The 22196-nt window shown below is 38.1% G+C and overlaps 1 protein-coding gene and 1 pseudogene across 7 annotated transcripts in view; one reads left to right on the top strand and one right to left on the bottom strand.

Annotated features, from left to right (window-relative positions):
- The window catches only part of CNOT1 (CCR4-NOT transcription complex subunit 1), a 105476-nt gene that overhangs the window by 39480 nt on the left and 43800 nt on the right, over nt 1–22196 (bottom strand). For all 7 annotated transcript variants that reach the window (XM_057534330.1, XM_007198038.2, XM_057534336.1 and 4 more), the window contains exons 7-16: nt 21720–21923; nt 20622–20790; nt 19461–19587; nt 19202–19312; nt 15184–15354; nt 14630–14757; nt 12563–12803; nt 9778–9897; nt 8889–9011; nt 8569–8720 (exon numbers count right to left, since the gene is read on the bottom strand). In XM_057534330.1, coding sequence (XP_057390313.1) covers nt 8569–8720; nt 8889–9011; nt 9778–9897; nt 12563–12803; nt 14630–14757; nt 15184–15354; nt 19202–19312; nt 19461–19587; nt 20622–20790; nt 21720–21923 — 1546 coding nt within the window. The remainder of the gene's footprint in view (nt 1–8568; nt 8721–8888; nt 9012–9777; nt 9898–12562; nt 12804–14629; nt 14758–15183; nt 15355–19201; nt 19313–19460; nt 19588–20621; nt 20791–21719; nt 21924–22196) is intronic.
- Nucleotides 3878–4165, top strand: LOC114235987 (cytochrome c oxidase subunit 6C-like; annotated as a pseudogene).

Here is a 22196-nt window from a genome sequence, read left to right as displayed (position 1 = left end):
AATATACTGTTTTAGAATTTTTAAGTATGGAACCGTATCTATGAAAACAAACCAAAAAAACCCTTTAAATTAAAAAAGAAACCATTCCAAAGACACCTATGCCATGTTAATGGCTACTAGTAATAGATAGTAATTATCATATTGTATTAAATACAAAATGCCTTCAATTGTAAGCCACACCATTATTTTACACATTACACAAAAAGAAAATAACTGGGTTAATTCTAACTGTAAGAGGTCACCAATGAGATGCATCATCATTTCAGAGATGTTAAAATATTAAAAACTGGGTGTCCTAGGATTGATAAAATATGGTTAATTAAAATATTATTCTTACTATTTCAGAAGAACTTGTCATAACTGACACAATTCCAAAATTAAAAGACGCTACACTACTACAAGGAACTCCCATAAATGCTTCACTCACCAATTAGTTACATTTTGCCCTATTTATTTAACCATTCTTTCTATACTACTCTCTCTCCCAAACATTTTTAGGTTAGATACATCATGTATCTAAATAGTTTACTACCTGTTTTCTAAGAACAAGGACATTTTCTTACATAACCTTGTAAAATAATGATCCGGAAGTTTAACACAAGTTTAACAAGGACAGGCCAAGGTTCAAATTACATCAGTTGTTCCCATAATGTCCTCAATGCTATTTTCCCCTTGGATCAGAATCCGATCCATTGCATTGAGCTGTCACGTCTCTTTAGCTTATTTTTTTTTTAACAGAAACCATTTTATTTTATTTATTTATTTTTGGCTGCGTAGGGTTTTAGTTGCTGCACGCAGGATCTTTCGCTGTGGTGCACAGCCTCCAGAGCACGTGGGCTCTGGAGTTGTGATGCATGGGATCCACAGCACATGGGCTCTGTAGTTGCCCTGCGGCACTGTGGGATCTTAGTTCCCCGACCAGGGATCAAACCCACATCCCCTGCATTGGAAGGGAAGTCCCTCTTTAACTGGAAGAATTCATCAACTTTTACTTCTTTTTCTTAAACTTGATTTGAAAACCAAGTCAGTTTTTTAATACAATGTCCCTTGATTTGTGTTTGTCTGCTACTTTGTACTTCAGATGCACTGATGGCAGGACTACCATGTAACTTACACAACATTCTTCTCAATGCATTTTATCATGAGGCACATCGTGTAGAAATGAGCTGGTGATCTCCTGACCAATAACTTAATGTGGTATATGCCAGATTTCTCTACCGTAAAGTTACTACCTTTCCTCTTTGTGATTATTAAGTGATTTGTGGGGAAATACCATGAAATTATGTAATTATCCTGTTCCTCAAATATTCACTCATTACTTTTAGCATCCACTTAAGTTTTAACTCCACTGCAATTACTTCTATATTTATTACTGGAAGAACTTTCCTTCTTTGGCATTTATTTACTTTTAACGGTATAGACTCTGAATACTTTACATGCATTATTTCATTACTTCAAGATGGGAATTTCTAATAAATCAACAAAAGAAACTGAAACTGGGAGTTAGGTAAACTATCTCCCTATACATAAATCCAATATATTTTTTCCAATTTTAATATGCACTTAAATTTCCAAGAGAATATTCAATTCCAGATGGATTAAAATGTATAAATGCGAGGGGCCAAACTTTAAAACTTAAAATTTTAGAACACTTAGAACTTATATAACAGGGTTTCTCAACTGTTGCACTATTAGCACTCTGGACTGTATAATTCTTCATTGTGGGAGGCTCTCCCATGCCTTGTAAGATATTTAACAGCATCCCTGGGCTTTACTCACTATATACCAGTAGCACACTTTTCTCCAATTATGAATATCAAAAACAATGTCAAGGGGCTTCCCTGGTGGCGCAGTGGTTGAGAATCTGCCTGCTAATGCAGGGGACACGGGTTCGAGCCCTGGTCTGGGAAGATCCCACATGCCGCGGAGCAGCTGGGCCCGTGAGCCACAACTACTGAGCCTGTGCGTCTGGAGCCTGTGCCCCGCAACGGGAGGGGCCGCGATAGTGAAAGGCCCGTGCACCGCGATGAAGAGCGGTCCCCGCACCGCGATGAAGAGTGGCCCCCACTTGCCGCAACTAGAGAAAGCCCTCGCACGAACCAAAGACCCAACACAGCCAAAAATAAATAAATAAATAAATAAAGTAGCTATATAGAATAAAAAAAAAATGTCAAATGACTTCAAGGAAGCAAAATCATCCCTGGTTGAGAACCACTGGTTTAGAGATATACATGGGGAAATATTTTTTAAAGCAAGGATTAGGGCAAAATAAAATTCAAGCTCTATGTGGGAGAGTTAAGGAAACATCATTGGAAGACAAAGGTAACTTCAAAAGTACTGGTCATGTTGTCATTTAAGTTGCAAGAAGAATCACAGGTATTCATTTTATTATGCTTCAGAACTTACAAAAAAAAATACACAGGACAGGACATAAATGAGGATGGTGGAGTAAAAGACCTCCAAATATTCTCTCCTCCATAAAAGCAACTAGCAAAAAAAAAATTGTAGGAATCAACTTTTTCAGAACTCTAGAAATTAACCAAAAGGCTTTACAACACTCAAGGGAGGGAACTGCCTGGCAGTCCAGTGGTTAGGACTTGCAGCTTTCACTGACGGGGCCCAGGTTCAATCCCTGGTCAGGGAAGTAAGATTCCACAAGTCGCACAGATGTGGCCAAAAAGAAAACCAAAAAAAAAAAAAAAAAAGGGAATTTTTACTCCGGAAAGATGATTAGATCTTTGTAACAACAGCAAGCTTTATGGCATCCTAATTTGCCCTCCTCCTATGCTCCCCTCAGGACTGAAAACACACAATCACAGTGAAAACCAGCAGCCTGAGAGCCACCAGATGAGAGGGCTCAGAACTGGGTTGAAACATCTTCAAAGCTTCATTCTCGGAGAAATGTCATTATTTCACCTCTCTGAGGATTCCCTGTGAGACCACAATGGCCAGGTTGTCTTTATTGGACCTAAGAATTGACCCAGGGCAAACAGCCTTTTCCCCATGCAGTATTTGCAGAAAACATTTTAAAGGTAATTGTTTCAACTTCCTGGCTACCTGAGGTAGAAGGTAACAGTTTGAGCAAACAACAGGCTAACCAAAAAGTTTAAAAGGGAAACTTAGGAAGTGAGATTCCCATGGGTGGAGCTTTGAAAACCCCCCACATTTTACCAGGAATCAAGAAGGCCTGAGGTATGTGTAGAGCTGTGCTAACATCTAAGGCTGTGCCATTCCCATGAAATACGTGAGAAGGTGCAAGTTCTCACCTCAAGCCAACCTTCAGGCTCTGCCTAAGAAGCAAGTGAATACTAAAGTGGAGTTATCAAGAGACTGGCTTAGTGCTAAAGATGTGCCTAAACATGCACACAGAATCACAGGGTAAAGGATAGCTTATTGATTCCAGAGTTTAAGAAAACCTCCAATCTTAGCTGAACACAAGGCTTACCCAAACAGAGATTTCAGTGACCAAAGATGACAAAGAATACAGACATTACTGAATTCGTTCAGAAAAGAGCAATAACAAAACAAAAAATGCTTGTGTGGGGGTTAAAATCTGATTTCAAGAATTGCCACATTACTTAAACTTTCCAGTTTTCAACCACAAATTATAAGACATGCAACACACACACACACGCATACGCGCACACACACACACACACACACACACAAAGAAGACATGGCCTGTGCGTAGGGAAAAAATGCCATCAAGAGAAACTGTCCCTCAGGAAGAACAGATGTTGGACTTAACCAGACAAAGACTTTAAATCAGCTATTTTAACTATATTCAAAGAAAAAAAAAAGTCAAAAGAACTACAGAGCCATTTCTCCACCTGTCTGGAAGGACATCGCTGTTGAGCTGTCAAGGAGAAAAACTACCATGGCTTCCAGTTCTTTGACAAAACCTCAGACGCGTGGCCTTCTGGCCACACGTCTGTGATTTCATATTGCTGGAGCATTCATTATCTCCTTGGGAATTGCAGCTTTCTATAAGTTTGCTGTGGCTGAACCGAGAAAGAAGGCCTATGCAGACTTCTACAGAAATTATGGTTCCATAAAAGATTTTGAGGAGATGAGGAAGGCTGGTATCTTTCAGAGTGTGAAGTGATTTTGGAATATAAAGAATTTCTTTGGGTTGAGTTCCATGGAACTTTGTCACTTACCTGTGTTCCTGAACTATGAAACTATGAACTACTAATATCTGGGCTAAGGAATAGCTTCTCTTGATAAATAAACAATTAACAACAACAACAAAAAAAGAACTACAGGAAGTTTGAAAAAGATCTCATAAAACAGAGTGTATCAATACAAATTTAAAAAGAAAAAAGTAAAATAACTGAAATGAGAACTTCACTACGGGTTCCCAACCGCAGATTCAAGCAGGTAAAAAGCATCCAAGAACTTGAAGATAGTCCAATAAAGATTGAAAAACTGAAAGGGAAAAAAAATAAACACAGACTGAGACATGCACAACACTACCAAGGGTACCAACAGAGGAGATAGAAAGGGTTAGAAAGAGTATTTGTTGATAAAATGGCTGAAAACTTTCCGAATTTGATGAAAATTATTAATTTACACATCCAAGAAGCTCAACGAATTCCAAGTAATATAAGCTCAAAGAAATCCATGCCTAGAAACAACATAATCAAGCTGTTGAAAGAAAAAGATCTTAGCAGCAGCAAGAGGGGCAACTTATCATATACAAGGGAGCCTTGAAAAAAATTAATAGCTATGGAAGCCAGAAAGCAGTGGGATGGCATATTCAAAGTGTTGAAGAAAAAGTATTGTCAATCAGAAATCCTTTATTTGACAAAACTATTCTTCAAATATAAAGGAAAAATTAAGATATTCTCAGATAAACAAAAGCTGAGGTAATTCATTGCTAACAGACCTGCCCTAATAGGAAATAACAGAGGGACTTTCCTGGTGGCACAGTGGTAAGACTCTGCCACGCTCCCAATGCAGGGGGCCTGGGTTCGATCCCTGGTCAGGGAACTAGATCCCACATGCGTGCCGCAACTAGGAGTTTGCATGCCGCAACTACGGAGCCCACGAGCCGCAACTAAGACCCAGCACAACCAAATAAATAAATAAGTAAATAAATAAATACTTAAAAAAAAAAAAAGGAAAGAAATAATAGAAACCCTTTGGGCTGAAATGAAGACACTATACAGTAACCTGAATCTGTATGAAAAAACACAGCACCCGTAAAGGGACATAGGTAAATATAAAACACATTATGATTGTATTTTTTGCTTATAATCTTTTTATCTCCTACTTGGCTTAAAGGACAATTATTACATTAAACAATAACATGAAATCTTTTGATGGGCACACAACGTATAAAGATATTATTTGACAATAGCAGCACTTTGAAGGAGGAAAGGAACAGAACTGTTTAGAGGAAATTTTTGCATCTTACTGAAATTCAGTTGGTGTTAACTGGAACTACATTTTTTTGAGTTAAAAATGTTAATTTTAATACCCAAAGGAAAAAAAACCTCAAAAACATGTCAAAGTTAACAGCAAGGAAATTAAGATGATACACTAGAAAGTATCTGTTTAATACTAAAGGAGGGGACTTCCCTGGTGGTCCAGTGGTTAAGAATCCTCCTGCCAATGCAGGGGACATGGGTTCGAGCCCTGGTCCGGGAAGATCACACATGCTGCAGAACAACTAAGCCCATGCGCCACAACTACTGAGCCTGCCCTCTAGAGCCCACGAGCCACAACTACTGAGCCTGCAGGCCACAACTACCGAAGCCCGCGCGCCACAACTACCGAAGCCCGTGCGCCTAGAGCCCATGCTCCACAACAAGAGAAGCCACCGCAATGAGAAGCCCGCGTACCACAACGAAGAGTAGCCCCCGCTCGCCACAACTAGAGAAAGCCCGCACGCAGCAATGAAGATCCAACGCAGCCATAAATAAATAAATAAATAAACAAACAAACAAATAATAAGAGACAAAACAAAACAAAAAAACACTAAAGGAGGCAGTAATGGAGGAATGGAGGTGCAAAACAGACATACGACATATAGAAAAACTCAGCAAAAGAGCATGGATAAATCCTACCTTAGCAGTAATTATGTCAAATGTAAATAAATTAAATACTCTAATTAAAAGGCAGAAATGGGGCTTCCCTGGTGGCGCAGTGGTTGAGAATCCACCTGCTAATGCAGGGGACATGGGTTCGAGCCCTGGTCCGGGAAGATCCCACATAAAAAAAAAAAAAAAAAAAAAGGCAGAAATGGTCAAAATGGATTAAAAAAATAATCCAATTATATGCTGTCTAAAGGAGACACACTTTAGATTTTTAAAAAACACATATAACTTGAAAGTAAAAAATGAAAAAAGGTATGCCTTGCAAACCTTAACCGAAAGAGAACTACAATGACTATACTAATTTCAGACAAGACAGCCTTTAAGAAAAAAATTAATAGACAAAGATACTTTACAATAATAAAAAGGCCAATCCAACAGAAAGACATAACAATTATACACATACACACACTTCAAAACAGAGTCCCAAAACATATGAAGGGAGAATTAAAGGGAGAAATAGATAATTCAAAAATATAGAGGCTTCTGTACCCCACTTTCAGTAATGTGTAGAGTCAACAATACTTTATTATAAACTTCAAAGTTGCTGAGAGCCTAGATCTTAATTGTTCTCACCACAAAACATAAATGATAATTATATAACATGACAGAGATGTTAGCATAAAAAAACCTAACCTTCCAATTAATAAATTTTTTAAAAGTTCAAACTAAACCCAAAATAAGCAGAAGGAAGGAAATAATAAAGTTTAGAGCTGCAATAAACTAAATGGAAGACTTGAATTACTAAAACCAGAAATTGAAAGAGAGGACATTACTACCAACATTACAGAACCAACAAAGATTATGGGGTATGGTATAAAACAATCGTATGCTAACAAATTAGATAAGCTAGATGAAACAGACAAATTCCTAGAAAGACACAAACTACTGAACCTAACTCAAGAAGAAACAGAAAATCTCAACACAGCAATAACAAGTAGAGATACTGAATTAGTAAACAACATCTACCCACAAGAAAAAGCCCAAGACCAGAGGGATTCACTGAATTCTATGGAACATTTAAAGAATTAACACCAAACCTTCTCACAAAAATTAGAAAACTGGACACTTTTCAACTCATTATATGAGGCCAATATTATCCTGATAACCAAAACCAGTCAAAGACAACACAAGAAAACTACAGAACGATATCCCTTAGGAATACAGACACAAAAATGCTCACCAAATACTAGCAAACTGAATTCAGCAGCATATAAAAAGGAAGCGTATACAAAGACCAAGTGAGATTTATCCCAGGAAGGCAAGGTTTTTTAACATCCAAAAAATCAATTAACATAATATACCACACCAATAGAATAAAAAACAAAAACCACATGATCATCTCAATAGACGCAGACAGAAACATTTGACAAAATGCTTTAACGAAAAAACACCAAACGGGGACTCCCCTGGCAGTCCAGTGGTTAAGACTCTGAACCTCCACTGCAGGGGGCATAGGTTCCATCCCTGGGTCAGGGATCTAGGATCCCTTGTGCCTTGAGGTGCAACCAAAGTCAAACCAAACCAAACCAAACCCATCATACACATACACACACACACACCCCCCACAAACTAACTAGGAAACCCCCCTCAATGTGAAATATAACTATAAAAAACCCACAGCTAACATCATAGTTAATTCTGAAACACTGGATACTTTCCTCCTAAATCAGGAACAAGATAAGGCTGTCTGCTCTCACCACTTCTATCCAACTTTAGACTGGAGGTTCGTGACTTGTACAAAATACCTAACAATAAGCATAACAAGAGAAGTGCAAACATCACTGAAAGAAATCAGAGCCCTAAAGAAATGGGTAAATATCTCAGATTCATGAATTGGAAGGCTTAGTATTGTTAAAATGGCACTATCCCCCCAAATGATCTAAAGGTTCTACATAATCCTTATCAAAATCTCACTGGGCTATGTAATTTATTTGCAGAAATTGACAAGATGACCCTAAAATTCTTATGAAAATTCAAGGGGCGCAGAATGACCAAAACAATCTTGAAAAAGTAGAGCAAAGTTGGAGAACTCACACTTCCTAATTTTAAAAGTTACTAAAAAGCGACAGTAATCAAGACAGTGTGGTACTGGCATAAGGATAGACAAGATCAATGGAATAGAACTAAGAGCCCAAAAATAAACTCATATTATTATGTGTAACTGATCTTTTAGATCAATTCCACAGGGACAGACCAGTCTCTTCAACAAGTGGTGTTAGGACAAATGAATATTCACATGCAAAACTATGCATTTGGGACCCTGTCTCACACCACATACAAAAAAATTAACTCAAACAGATCTCATACATATTTTATGTAGTATATATAGTACTTTGGACTTAAAAACCACTGGATTACCTTAGATGCTGTCACTTTTAATCGTTCAACCCCTTTTCCTCAAATCAACAATTATCCATTCAATCCAATTCCAATATTAAACAGTCATTTTCAAGCATGCTCTTCTTACCCTGCACAAGCTTGTAAACAGGCCAACATTGTCGCCAGAGTTTCTGGAGGAAGTTGAGCACTTTTGGGCTGATCTTTCTCTGGTGCAAGTCCACCCAAAATAGAAGGACACCGTCTCTTTAAAAAAGTCATACAAGCCTGGATAAAAGGCTCCTGGAAAAGAGAAAGTCTCTCTGTATTTGAAATTCATCATTAATTGCTTTCAGATAAGACTAAGCACTATGACTAAAATCCAGAATACAATAACATCTTCATTGCCACTTTCTTAAGCTATCTTGACCATCAAAAATTAAAAGCAGTAATAAACAGACAAATCCTTACTCCATGCTCTCGAATTTTATCTGTGAGCCACTTGTCAAGTTTGAGGTATTCACGACGTGAAGCAAGTGCAGCAAGGTCAATAACAAAGGCAAATGGAGTACCATTTAGCAGCATTGACAAGGCCTAAAGAAAAAGGATATTAGAAACTACGAGTCAAGCAACTGAGTGACTTTTCTGTCCTATTTTCTGTTTCCAGTTTTTATTTTCACAAACAAGTCTAAATAAAACATACTAATATTTTCTTAGTCATAATTTTTTAAACAGTTTAGTAGAAATCAATGGTAACACTTGTCCCTACTTAAAATAAGATCACATTTCAAAGACAAACACATGACTTTACCTTCAAAATAAACTTTACCCTGTGTTTTTTCAAATAATTTAACCTAAAGCAAAGCAAAACACAAAAGCGTGAAAAATTATCCTTACCCATTTTTAAAAATCTAAACTCAGGCTTACTAACCTAAGTACAAGTACAACACCATTACCAGTGATCAAAGACATCAAGAATCAGACTATTTGTCAAAAGACCCTAATGAAAAGACCCCTTTTGCTAATGAAATCTGCAAAAGGGTTGAAAGCCAACCAGTTTCTCTAAAATTGTATCTCACAGATTACATCTGAGGTCAATTATCACTTGCTTTAAAACAGCCTTACAAATATCACAGAAGACCAAACAAAATTCAGTGAAATGTAAATGAAAACATTTTTACATTTCTAAAACCACTCTTCTTCCAATCTCTTTCTACATACAAGGAAAAATTCTAAATCTCAACCATTCTAGCTAAGAGTTAGTTACATGTGAATTATTCCTAAAGCACCTATGTTACATAAAAATGTTATTTTTTATCATTAATAAATAAAAACCGTTAATCTGTGCCTCCAAGCTCACCTTCAAGTCCTGGGCCACATCAAGTATTCGAGACAATTTGGCCTGGTCATACTGCTCCCCTCGCATGTACCATTCTGCCATTGCATGCATGATAAGTTGGCGGATTGAGGGAGACTGTCCCTAAGAAAAGAAAAAGGAGGGTTAAATAGCAATACCACTGACCATTTTGATAGGCTGTTGCAAATGCTACTGCAAATGCTGATTTTACTTGTATTTATGTAAAACTGAGGTGTATCAGTGCAGACAACAAAGCTCAAGCCTCAAGCGTTGATTACAGTGACTTTTTTTTTTGTAGGAAAGCAGTTTTTTCCATATTTCCCAAATGAAGCCTACCCCAAAACCCTGGGGTCATATAGTCACAACAACAAACTTATTTGTCCTATAAAAGTCTGCTTATCCATTTTCAAAGCCGAAGTATGATGAGAATAAGAGGATGCATCAAGTTTATATGATCCCTTAAATTAAATCACAAATCACTGGCCTATAAAAACAAAACAGGTAATAACAGGTTTAAGGTAATCATCTCTCATGCTGCACAGGGTAGTATTTTATCAGTATTTCTAGGACTAGAGTTTGTACATTCTAAATCTAGCTATTTTCACAAATGATCATGCTCAATTTTTATAATTATTCAATTTCTTTTTTTAGCAGAAAACAGCCTGTCTTTGAAGACTGATCTAAAGGTGTGCAGTTGAATGGTAATTTAGAAAATGTTTCTCACAGAAGCAACAGCAAGGCAATTACTATCACTGTCTAAATCACTTTCTAGTAACTGTCTTAGACTGACAGAAAGTCCTAGTGAAACACTATCTAACCAGGAGTGGAGATACAAGTCCTTCCACTCTGCCCTTTCCACCTCACAGATGTGGTGAGAAAAGCCTAAGAATGTCTGGGCTACAAACTTTTGGTTAAATGTTTGATAAACATTACTGTCTATCATGTGATTTGAGTCTCTAGAAATGGAGTTGGTCTGACTGAAAGGCATGCAACCAAGGCTAATGTCTTTCATTTATAAAGTCTTATCTGAATTTTTAAAAGCACTTGTTTATAACAAACTACAGCAGGAATATCTTAAAAAGGGAAAGGGCACTTGATATAAAGGGGAAGATGACTGCTTTTTCTTAAAGCTTCTACATATATCTTTATTTAAAATGTAGGCTATCGGGGGGGGGGGAGGAGGAGGAATCAATGGACAAAAGAGTATCAAATACATTCTAAAAAATTGGCAAGGGCGGGGCAGGAGCACAAGGCCTTGAAATCTCAGCAGGAACCAAAATAAAATTTAAATGCTGGATTTGGATAAAACAAAATTATGTCAATTAAACTGTTTTATGATCTTCTTCCATTTACTGTTAAAAAGTGAAATGAGAACCTTCTGGTTCCATGATAAATGATTAAGCTCTTTACTGCTATCGAAAGGATACTGGTACACTAGCAATACAGACCTTTCATAATACTGATTTTTTAATTGTCTTGCCTCCTTGCTCTTTCAAATTTTATACTTTAATACCCACATGATGCTAAAAGATAAAATAAGTTTTATAGAAGTGTGACTTTTTCAGAGTGTCAAAATTCCAAGATTGACAATTTCTCTAGGTGAACATCATCAAAAGAATGTCAATTATGCAGAAATAGAATCACAGATGTAGAAAACAAACTTGCAGTTACCAAGGGGGGAAGGGGAGGGTGGGGTGGGATGAACTGGGAGATTGGGTTTCACATATACACTACTATGTATAAAACAGATAACTAATGAGAACCTACTGTACAAAAACTCTACTCAATGCTCTGTGGTGACCTAAACGGGAAGTAAATCTAAAGAAGAGTCGATAGGGCTTCCCTGGTGGCGCAGTGGTTGAGAATCCGCCTGCCAACGCAGGGGACATGGGTTCGAGCCCTGGTCCAGGAAGATCCCACATGCCGCGGAGCAACTAAGCCCGTGCGCCACAACTACTGAGCCTGTGCTCTGGAGCCCGTGAGCCACAACGACTGAGCCCACGTGCTGCAACTACTGAAGCCCGCAGGCCTAGAGCCCATGCTCCGCAGGAAGAGAAGCCACAGCAATGAGAAGCCCACGCACCGCAACGAAGAGTTGCCACCTCTCACCACAACTAGAGAAAGCCCACGCACAGCAATGAAGACCCGACGCAGCCAAAAATTAAAATAAATTTAAAAAAATAAAAAAGAGTGGCGATATGTATACATAAAACTGATTGACTTTGCTGCACAGCAACACAACATTGTAAAGCAACTATACTCCAATAAAAATTAATAAAAAAAGAAATGTCGGGACTTCCCTGGTGGTCCAGTGGTTAGGACTCCATGCTCCTAATGCAGGGGGCCTGGGTTTGATCCCTGGTCAGGGAACTAGATCCCCCAATGCCACAACTAAGACCCCGCATGTCACAACTAAAGATCCCACATGCCGCAACTAAAACCCAGCACAGCCAAATTAAAAAAAAGAAAGAAAGAAAGAAAGAATGTCCATCATGGGGTGGGGGGAGATAAACTGGAAGATTGGGATTCACATATACACACTACTATATATAAAACAGATAACTAATAAGGACCTACTGTATAGCACAGGGAACTCTACTCAATACTCTGTAATGGCCTATATGGAAAATGAATCTGAAAAAGAGTGAATACATGTATATGTAATAACAGATTCACTTTGCTATACACCTGAAACTAACACAACATTGTAAATCAACTATATCCCAATAAAAATTAAAAAAAAAAAAAGAATGTCAATTATTAAGACAAAGAAATGGTCATATCTTACCTGCCCATGCCATGCATAGTGCAAAATTATAGCTGAGTTAGGGTGGTTTCCAAGGAAAATTGGCATCAGAGTGGAGATGAGTTCATGGCGCAAGGTGTGCCAGGAGGTGTTGATTTGTAGTAAGGCCAATACCAGCATGTCTGGACAGTGTTTGATAGGGAAGCTGAAGAGTTGTTTGACTTGCTCATATTGCCCTACCTCTGCGAGCCTCAGCAGAGATTCAATCAAATCCAAGCTCTTCCTAACAAGAATGGAAGTAAGATACTCTATCAATGAAAATCTAAGTACACAAAATTCATTTTCCAAATAAGTGATACCAGCTATCAAGACAAAACCAAGTTGTTGTCATCTTTTAATATTTGAAAAATATTTAAATTGGTGCTGTTCATCTCAAATATATAATGCTGGTATGCTTTCAAACTAATTTCAAAGGCAGTCCAAATTAAGAGAATACATGATGAAGGACAGCAGACACGACTGATCATGTGCATAACCATGGACCGCCTTACCAAAGAGTTACCATCAGTAACTTTTGTGATTAGAGTGCAAAATAAAAACAAATAATAGCAGTTTAGAAACAGTCAAAAATCCACCACAAATATAGATATAATTATACACAAGAAAAATTCTACATTAAAAAAAAAAAAAGCCCAAACACTTACTTTGGTAACACCAAGTTTTTACTTAGGTGCACAATGCCCCCTATGAATTATTCTTGCCCCAAGAAGCTAAACGTGGTTGACTTCAATCAAGCCTCAAGGTTTTGCTACCCTTAGTCCATGAAAACTATGGGGATAGGGATTAAATTAAACACCATGAGGAAACAGATACCCCACACCACAGGGTAGACTATAGGATAACTGATCCTACTTCTCCATTAAATCGATGGCCAAGAATTATATTTAAGAAAAAAAAAAAAAAGAGGAAGAAGAAAGACTTATAGCATAAAAGAAACTATGTGGACCTTGTTTGTACTCTCAATCATACAAACTGTTAAAAGGCATTCTTGAGACAATTAGGGAAACCTGAATATATAGCTACATTAAGGAATTATTAAATGTGTATGACATTTCAATTTTATAAAATGGAAAGAGGCCTTTATCTGTTAAAATAAAATAAAATGAAGACATACTGCCGTAAACATTAGACTTAACAGGAGAAAAAAAAAAAAACCAATCCCGTACATCCAATGTTGGCTAGCATCTGGGGAAAGGACACACTTCAGAACAAACCACTGCTTCGGTCAATCTTTCAGAACAGGGATCAGCAAACTACATCCACAAGTCAAATCTCACCCACTGCCTATTTTTGTAAATACTGTTTTGTTGGAACAGAGCCACACCCATATTTACATTGTGCTACAATTAAAGAGTTAAGTAGTTGCTACAGAGACCATCTGGCCTGCAAAGCCCTTTACAGGAAGTTTACCATCATCCTTTGTTTTATAAGATGTGTCCCAGGGGAGTATGGTTGGAAAAAATGGAAGAAACATTATAAAGTAGATGTCTTTGGGGACCAATCCAGTCCATGCCCCCTCTGCATAGCTGTGGGTGTATTATAACAGTGATGGAAGTACTTTTACCATCCTTATCTCACATCCCCAGAGAGGAGTTAGTTCCAGAAGAAACCAACTGAGCCAGTCAGATTCTCCAGCAGAAATTTTGAATTGAAACTCAGAGAAAATAGGTAATTCAGCTTAAAGTTTTAGATGTCATGCGTTGGCCATTTTGAGTCACTTACAAAAGAAAGCAAGCAAGCAAATCTACAGAGAGAAGAAAGGGATTTAACATTAAGGGAGAAGTAAAAACCTCCTTCTAACATTTGATTTGTTACAGAAAATATACAATGGCAGACATTACAAGAGGAAAGATGTAGCTAGTGATAAGGAGACTAAATATAGATTTTCATCCACCAACACCCTACTATATAAAAATTTAGGGTAAGTAGGCTTACTAAAAATACTGTTTCGTTTAAACCTTTTAACTACGTAGTTGGCTCACTATTAATCTTATAATTCAAAAAAGTATAAGTGACCCTTTCAAGAAAAGCTAGATGAAGAGTGTTTACCATGTGGCAATTTCTCGATTGTCATCCTCTGGTGGTGCTTTCAGAATATCAGTGGCAACAGTATGACACGGGTAGTCGGCAAAACAGAAGATCTCTGGATTTATAAGGGAATGCTGAATGAAGGAGAGCTGGAACAAGAGAAAAAAGTCCTTACTACCATAAATGACTGTGAATGTTATAAAAATGTGAAACATTTTCACTAGGCTAATCTCAATCTTAATTCTCATTCATCAGAATGAAATTTCCCTTTACAATCTTAATTATTCGATCTTTCAAAACCACAGACAAGTCAGACAAATGAAAGGTGCATGGTGAGGTGACCTTGGAGACAAACATCATTAAACTACTGGGAAAACAGTTTGATTGCTACACTTCAGCTGAGTCTGACTGGTACTAAATTATAATAATGTTCCTTCAAAATTTATCAGAGTCTCTGCTTTTCTGAGCAATGCAAAACAAATTCTACATTAAAAGAATATTTTAATCAATGGATACATGGCACTATCTAAGCCATGATTCTTTGCCTCTTCTATAGCTAAACATCATTCACTTACCTGGCCTTCTGCATGTTTCCAAGGTCTGTATATGAGGTCTACAGGGAACACTTCCATACCCAGACCCCTCTGAATGCCATACACTACATTATGAAGTCCTTTACTGTCACGAATTTGAAATCCAGGATGGTCCAGTTCGTAAGTTACTTCCTTGAAATTCAAACTTGGGTTCTAAAAAATAAAAGCATTTCAAAGTTTAATGAAAAGGGACTTCCCTGGTGGTGCAGTGGTTAAGAACCCGCCTGCCGATGCAGGTGACACAGGTTCGATCTCTGGTCTGGGAAGATCCCACGTGCTGTGGAGCAACTAGGCCCATACACCACAATTACTGAGCCCACGAGCCACAACTACTGAAGCCCGCGCACCGCAAGTACTGAGCCCACGTGCAGCAACTGCTGAAGCCTGTGCGCTCTAGGACCCTCGTGCTGCAACTACTGAAGCCCGCGCGACTACAGCCTGTGCTCCGCAACAAGAGAAGCCACCGCGAATGAGAAGCCCGCGCACCGCAACAAAGAGTAGCCCCCACTCTCTGAAACTAGAGAAAGCCCACGCACAGCAGTGAAGAACCAACACAGCCAAAAAAAAGTTTAATGAACAAAAGTGTACATATTTTGATTGCTTTATCCAAAGAGCCATATTAAATCTGAAGTTCAATCAAGGTGGTCTAATTATAGACTCAAAATCGTCTAAATCTTTCTGGCATTTCCAAAGAGACTTGGAAAGGTAAATTCTTAATATTCGAAATAAACTGGCTCTACTAGCAAGCTACTCCAAGTTACCTTTCAGTTCACAAAATACTTGTGAATACGTGAGTACGTAAAGGGGAATTCTCTTCCCCTACTTTAGTCCAACGAACACTCCCATCTCAATATGGCAAATAGAGAACGCTTTACTTAGTGCCTCGTCTTTACAGTTAAGATTCCACTACCTTGGAACAAAGTTGCAAAGATAAATAAATTATCCCAAATATCAATCTTAATTAACAAGGACTTCCCACGTGGTGCAGTGGTTAAGAATCCTCCGGCCAATGCAGGGGACGTGGGGGTTTGATCCCTGGTCCGGGAGGATCCCACGTGCCACGGAGCAACTAAGCCTGTGCGCCACAACTACTGAGCCTGTGTTCTAGAGCCCACGAGCCACAACTACTGAAGCCCGTGCGCCTAGAGCCTGTGCTCCACAACAAGAGAAGACACCGCAATGAGAAGCCCGTGCACCACAACGAAGAGTAGACTCTGCTCGCTGCAACTAGAGAAAGCCCGTGCGCAGCAATGAAGACCCAATGCAGCCAAAAATAAATAAATAAATTTATTTTTTAAAAAAATCTTAATTAACTGAAGATCTCCCCTAAAAGCACCCCAATTATGCATCAGGAAAAGTGGTCTAGATTCTTTATGTCAAAATGACTAAAAATTCCATTCAAAAATGTTTTATGAAAAGGTATTCATAAAAGCAGTATGAGATTCCTTAAAGAAACACAAAGCAAAGGAAACACATTTAGAGAAGATAATTTACCAAACACTCTGCACCAAGCAATAAGAATATTTTGTGCTTGGGACTTCCCGGGCAGTCCAGTGGTTAAGACCCTGCGCTCCCTATGCCGGGGGCACAAGTTCGATCCCTGGTCGGGGAACTAAAACCCCGCATGCTGCACAGCGCGGCCAAAAAGAAAAGGGGGAAAGAAAAAAAAGAAGAATATTTTGTGCTTGAAAGAAAAAAAGGCTGTGCACACTTCATAATTAAATCTCCAACCAAAGCGTTATGTCCAGTTTAGTTTTGCTCTAAGGTGACGCCTTTCAATCCATGAAGACTTTAATGCTTGCTTTGTATATGGTACAAAAAATAAATGTCAGTTGGGGTATTCACTCCAAGACAACAATAGCATTCAGAGGTAACATTTTTTTCTTTTCTAAAATTTGTTTTAAGGACTGACTGTGACAGAATAAAACCATAAATATACTATTAAACAGCATTATCCTAGAGAGAGTTAAGTTTGGTAAATCCACAGGCGTGCCCCTATGGTTTCCTCCTCCCATCCTTGGAAGTAAATCAGAAAATTAACCCAATGTGTATCTGAAACTGTCCTCTGTTCCCTTTCTACAAAAAATTGTACAGAAACTCAAACATACGAGAAAACGGAAGAAGAAAGAAAAGAGATTACTAATTCAACTATTCAAATCCACAGTGAAGGCGTTCAATTTATGGCCTTCGCACTCTCTGAAATCAAAACATAGGTTCAGATAACATGGAAAACTGTCCTTGTCTGCAATTTTTTTAAAGAGTTTTTCAACAGTGCAATAAAGTACAAAGATGAAACTGAGGGAAAAGCACGTTTTCATATTTGCAAGACAACCACAGGTTAAAAACAAATTAGTAGGGACTTCCCTGGTGGTACAGTGGTTAAGAGTCCTCCTGCCAATGCAGGGGACACGGGTTTGAGCCCTGGTCTGGGAAGATCCCACATGCCACAGAGCAACTAAGCCCGTGCGCCACAACTACTGAAGCCCGCCTGCCTAGAGCCCGTGCTCCGCAACAAGAGAAGCCACCGCAATGAGAAGCCTGTGCACCGCAACAAAGAGCAGCCCCTGCTCGCCGCAACTAGAGAAAGCCCGTGCGAAGCAATGAAGACAAAAATGAACTAATTACTTTTTTAAAAATTAAAAAAGAAAAAACCAAACAAATTAGTAACTGGTTATCCTTAAGTGCTAAACCTGTGGTTTTATTTTGCTTTTCTTCCTTTTCACTTTCTAAGTTTTCTGCCATGATCACGTGTTATTTTTTCCCTTCTTCTATTACTAAAGAGTAGGTCTGAACACCATAAACCCACCTACTATTAAGAAAAAGAAAACCCACTGATGCTGTTAGTAGTAAGGTCACACAGAGAACAGTATGATTCCCTGTTACTCAATTTTACTTATAAGTTACAAATGTAGAAAACTAAAAATGAGAAATAGGATAGACAAATGACCTGACACCTTATCAAGAATGTTATGGAAGTATGTATTAGTAGTCTTTAGTGTTACATTTTGTTCCTTGACATTTTATGAACAAGACTGAAAACATTACATCTTGATCTTGACTCCACTGTTCTCTCACTGACTAAATTTCATCACTTCCTTTTAATAACTAGAAGTTTCACTTTTTTATGTTTTATTTTAACAGTTCAACATTTTAGGAGAGGTACGTTGTTTATTTGGGGACCAATTATTTAGTTTGTGGATATTTCAGAAGTGGAAGTAGTAAGATAAGTATGGATTTTTATTATCCCTATAATAATATCCCATAAACAAGGTTGGCAGGGTTTTTGTTGCACCTTCCAGAAAACATTCAGAAGACTTCCTTTCTCAATAATTCCTCATACAATCATTACTCTGTAACAAATTCATCCTCCCCAAAAAACCACACACTAACAACCTACCAAATCACCTCAGCAGTGCTACTCAGAATTGCATAGCAACAATTAATTATGAACAAAGCTAGAGTCTGATTGCATACTATTTCCAGTACATAATTATCTCATACCCCTCATTACTTTTTTTTGTTTGTTTTTTGTTTTTAAATTGGGTTGTTTTTTTTTAAAACTTTTGGGGTTTATTTATTTATTTATTTATTTATTTATTTATGGCTGTGTTGGGTCTTCGTTTCTGTGTGAGGGCTTTCTCTAGTTGTGGCAAGTGGGGGCCACTCTTCATCGCGGTGCGCGGGCCTCTCATTATCGCGGCCTCTCTTGTTGCGGAGCACAGGCTCCAGACGCGCAGGCTCAGTAGTTGTGGCTCACGGGCCCAGTTGCTCCGCGGCATGTGGGATCTTCCCAGACCAGGGCTCGAACCCGTGTCCCCTGCATTGGTAGGCAGATTCTCAACCACTGCGCCACCAGGGAAGCCCCCTCATTACTTTTGAAGTCAGAAATTATAAAACATTGCAGTTCTCATTCAGCTAGGCACTTTATTCATTAAAATTTTCTTTCTTTGGGCTACATCATACTAACATCATAAATATATAACATTACATGTGTACTCACCAGTTCTTTGAGAACATCAATCAAGACTTCTACATTCCATGTGTGTGCCTGTGCTCCATCACTTTTATCTTTTCCATCACTCCAGATCCCACTGCCAGGAGCAGAGATACTCTGTAGAAGTAAAATCTGAATTAAACAAAGCCAACTACTCAATGTGTTCAGCTCTGGTTGGCAGAACAATCATACTGTAATTTAATAAATAAAACAAAGAGGGCAGGACATTAATTCACTTTGTAAAATAGTTTATTTCCACACCTACCTGTAATGGAATTCCGTCTGTTAATCCTGAATGAGTTCGAGCCATCATTCCCAAAACCCTTGCAACCTGGGCAGCTGTGACCTCCCGAACACCAAACTGCATGATTATATTGCGACATTCTTCAATACTGAAACAGAAATTTAACTTCAGAAAAATGGTACCCTCAATACCAAGGTTAAGAAACACTCATATAAAATGCACTTGAGTGAAGTCACTCGAGTTTTACTAACACAGAGTAATAAGCTTCATTTCTTGTTACTTTCACATAGCTAGGAATGTAAAATCCACCTACTTAAGGAAATAGAAAAAGTTCAAAATACTGATGGAAGAAGGAAGTGTGAGTTAACAGTAATATCTACAAAGAGACATAAAATTATCCTCCTCAATCTTCGGTATAAATCAAGTTATTCTTTAAAATACTGATAACTCAAGGGTTATTCTGATATGTATAAAGCCCTGAAAATGTATTTTAACTTTTTCACTTTGCATCAACAAAAGTTTTATGCCAGGCACATTTATACACACACAAGAAATACACTTTCAAACATAAGTGGAAATGTGGTTTGTATGAGTTTTAAAAACATTAAATGTTACACTTAAAGTCAAAGCAAAGCACATTAATGCCCTTTATAACATATTCTCAGAAAAATATTAACAATCCACTATATCACAGTCCTATGTGCTACCATTAGGGTGAAACAATTTCCTTTTATGCCCCTGGCAGGTGAGGAAAATATGTTGAGAGGCAGGGTATGAAAAGGGCAGAAAAGGAAGACTGTAGAAAATCAAGGTACAGCACGGAAATTGAGGGTGGGGGCAGGGAAGAGCACATTAGACATGTTGGATGGGAAATGATGCAAGTTCCATGAACACTTGCCTCAATGCCCTCCCTCTCAAAACCTAAAACTGCCTACCATGGCGACTAGGCTAGGAACCTCTGATCCTTAAATTTGAGAAACTAGGGGGGATGGAGAGAGAGAAATTTAGCCACGAGAACATTTATAGCTGCCACCAAAACTAATATGTGGAAGATTAAATTTAGAAGCAAAATTCTTGAGAGGCAAAGATAATACATTAAGGAATCTGTAGGAACTTGCTTTAAAGAATTACATTGTGCTTTTCACAAGAGTAATCAGAAGTTTAAAATGTCTGACTACCAACCTTGCACAAAAGCCATAGCCCACTTCTTGCATGAAGTCAGCCAAAGAGCTCTCCATCATGGTTTTAGCTACCCCTCCAGAATCAGGCAGGATTCTGTCCATTAGAATGTCCCGTTTTTCAGGGTATAAAAGTGGTGCAAGCACCACGGGACAGCGTTCCTGGGGAAAATCTGAAGAAGGAAAAAGATAATTATAACTGCTATACTGATTAATAACAAACTATCCTCTTTTACTCTTTAAAAGCCCCTCAAACCTGAGTTTTCACAAGTCCATATTCAAAGCAAAGTTTATTCAGTTTTTCCAATCCAGCTAGCCTAGCCCAAGTTATGACTTCAACCCCAATTCTAAAATTTGAATGTTCTTATGTCACAAAAAATGGTCATAAGTATATTTTTAATTTTTTATATTAGGATCCCATTATCTACTGCACCCTAAATATTACTTTAAAATTTCACAAAAGGGTTATCAATTCCCATGCAAGGAAGACATCAGAAATAATTGGTACATCAGTCTCTCTTTATTTCACTGACAAGTGGAAAACGTTCTATTACTGAGAAAGTTAATGAAGTTTAAATTAAACTATATCAATGTTAACAAGTAAACAATAATAAGAGTGAAAATGGATAGTGGTTAGTCCACTATAAAAGATTTGTTTTAAGCACTATCTCTAAAAAAAGGATCAGAGGAAGGAGGATGGCAACAACAGAACCAGGAGTTATCTTAGCATAACAATGCCAACAGCCAAGAGGTAAAGTGGATATATGATCAACATTTTAAACTAAAGAGAGCATGTCACAAATACCGTAGTCTCTGTCTCCCTAAAAGGGAAAAATTTGACCACGTGGAAATATACCAAGTCTGAAATGAGATTGTACTTAGATAACAAATATTGCTGGTAAGTGCTCTTCATTTTATACCTTTTCTATAATGAGGCTTTTATCATTTTTATATTTTAAATTATAAAATACTCTCTTCCTTGAAAGATTACGAAGTTAACAGAAAAGTAAATCACTGTCTTCATTTGTATTCTACAATCCTTTTGTAATGTGTGTTCATCCAAAGAAATCATCTTTTGTAGGCTACAGACACTCCTTTTTACCTCTGCGCAGTGTTTTAAGAAAAGCGTCTATCTGTTCCTGTCCAACTCCAAAGGCTCCCTTCTGCCCAAAGAGGAGATGGGAGAGGAGGAGGTGTAGGACCTCTATTGCTATATCCTGGAAGCCACCTTCTTGATTTCCACTGACGTCTGCGTCAATGTAAGAACGCAGAAGATCTGGAAGCTTCTGTTTGATAAACTGGGCAGCTAGAAGTGAGATAAATAAAAAACCACAAGTTATTTTTGCACCACAATGGGTAAGAAGTCACATACCATCAAAATACAGATGATCATCATTCTCATTCACCAACGCACCCTTCACCCTCTAATGTTTTTACAGCTCTAGCTGGTAGGCATAAATAAAAGACCAATTGCTAGGGGCTTGGCGGTGGGGGGCAGGGGCAGGAGAAGGAAAAGGAATGGAGAATTTTTGGATAGGTACAGTTTCAGTTTTGCGAGACAAAGAAGTTCCAGACATCC

This window comes from Balaenoptera acutorostrata, chromosome 19 (assembly GCF_949987535.1).
Source record: "Balaenoptera acutorostrata chromosome 19, mBalAcu1.1, whole genome shotgun sequence".
Taxonomy (NCBI): Eukaryota; Metazoa; Chordata; class Mammalia; order Artiodactyla; family Balaenopteridae; genus Balaenoptera; species Balaenoptera acutorostrata.
The sequence above is the reverse complement of the archived record's forward strand: the minus strand, read 5'-3'. Positions and strand labels throughout refer to the sequence as shown.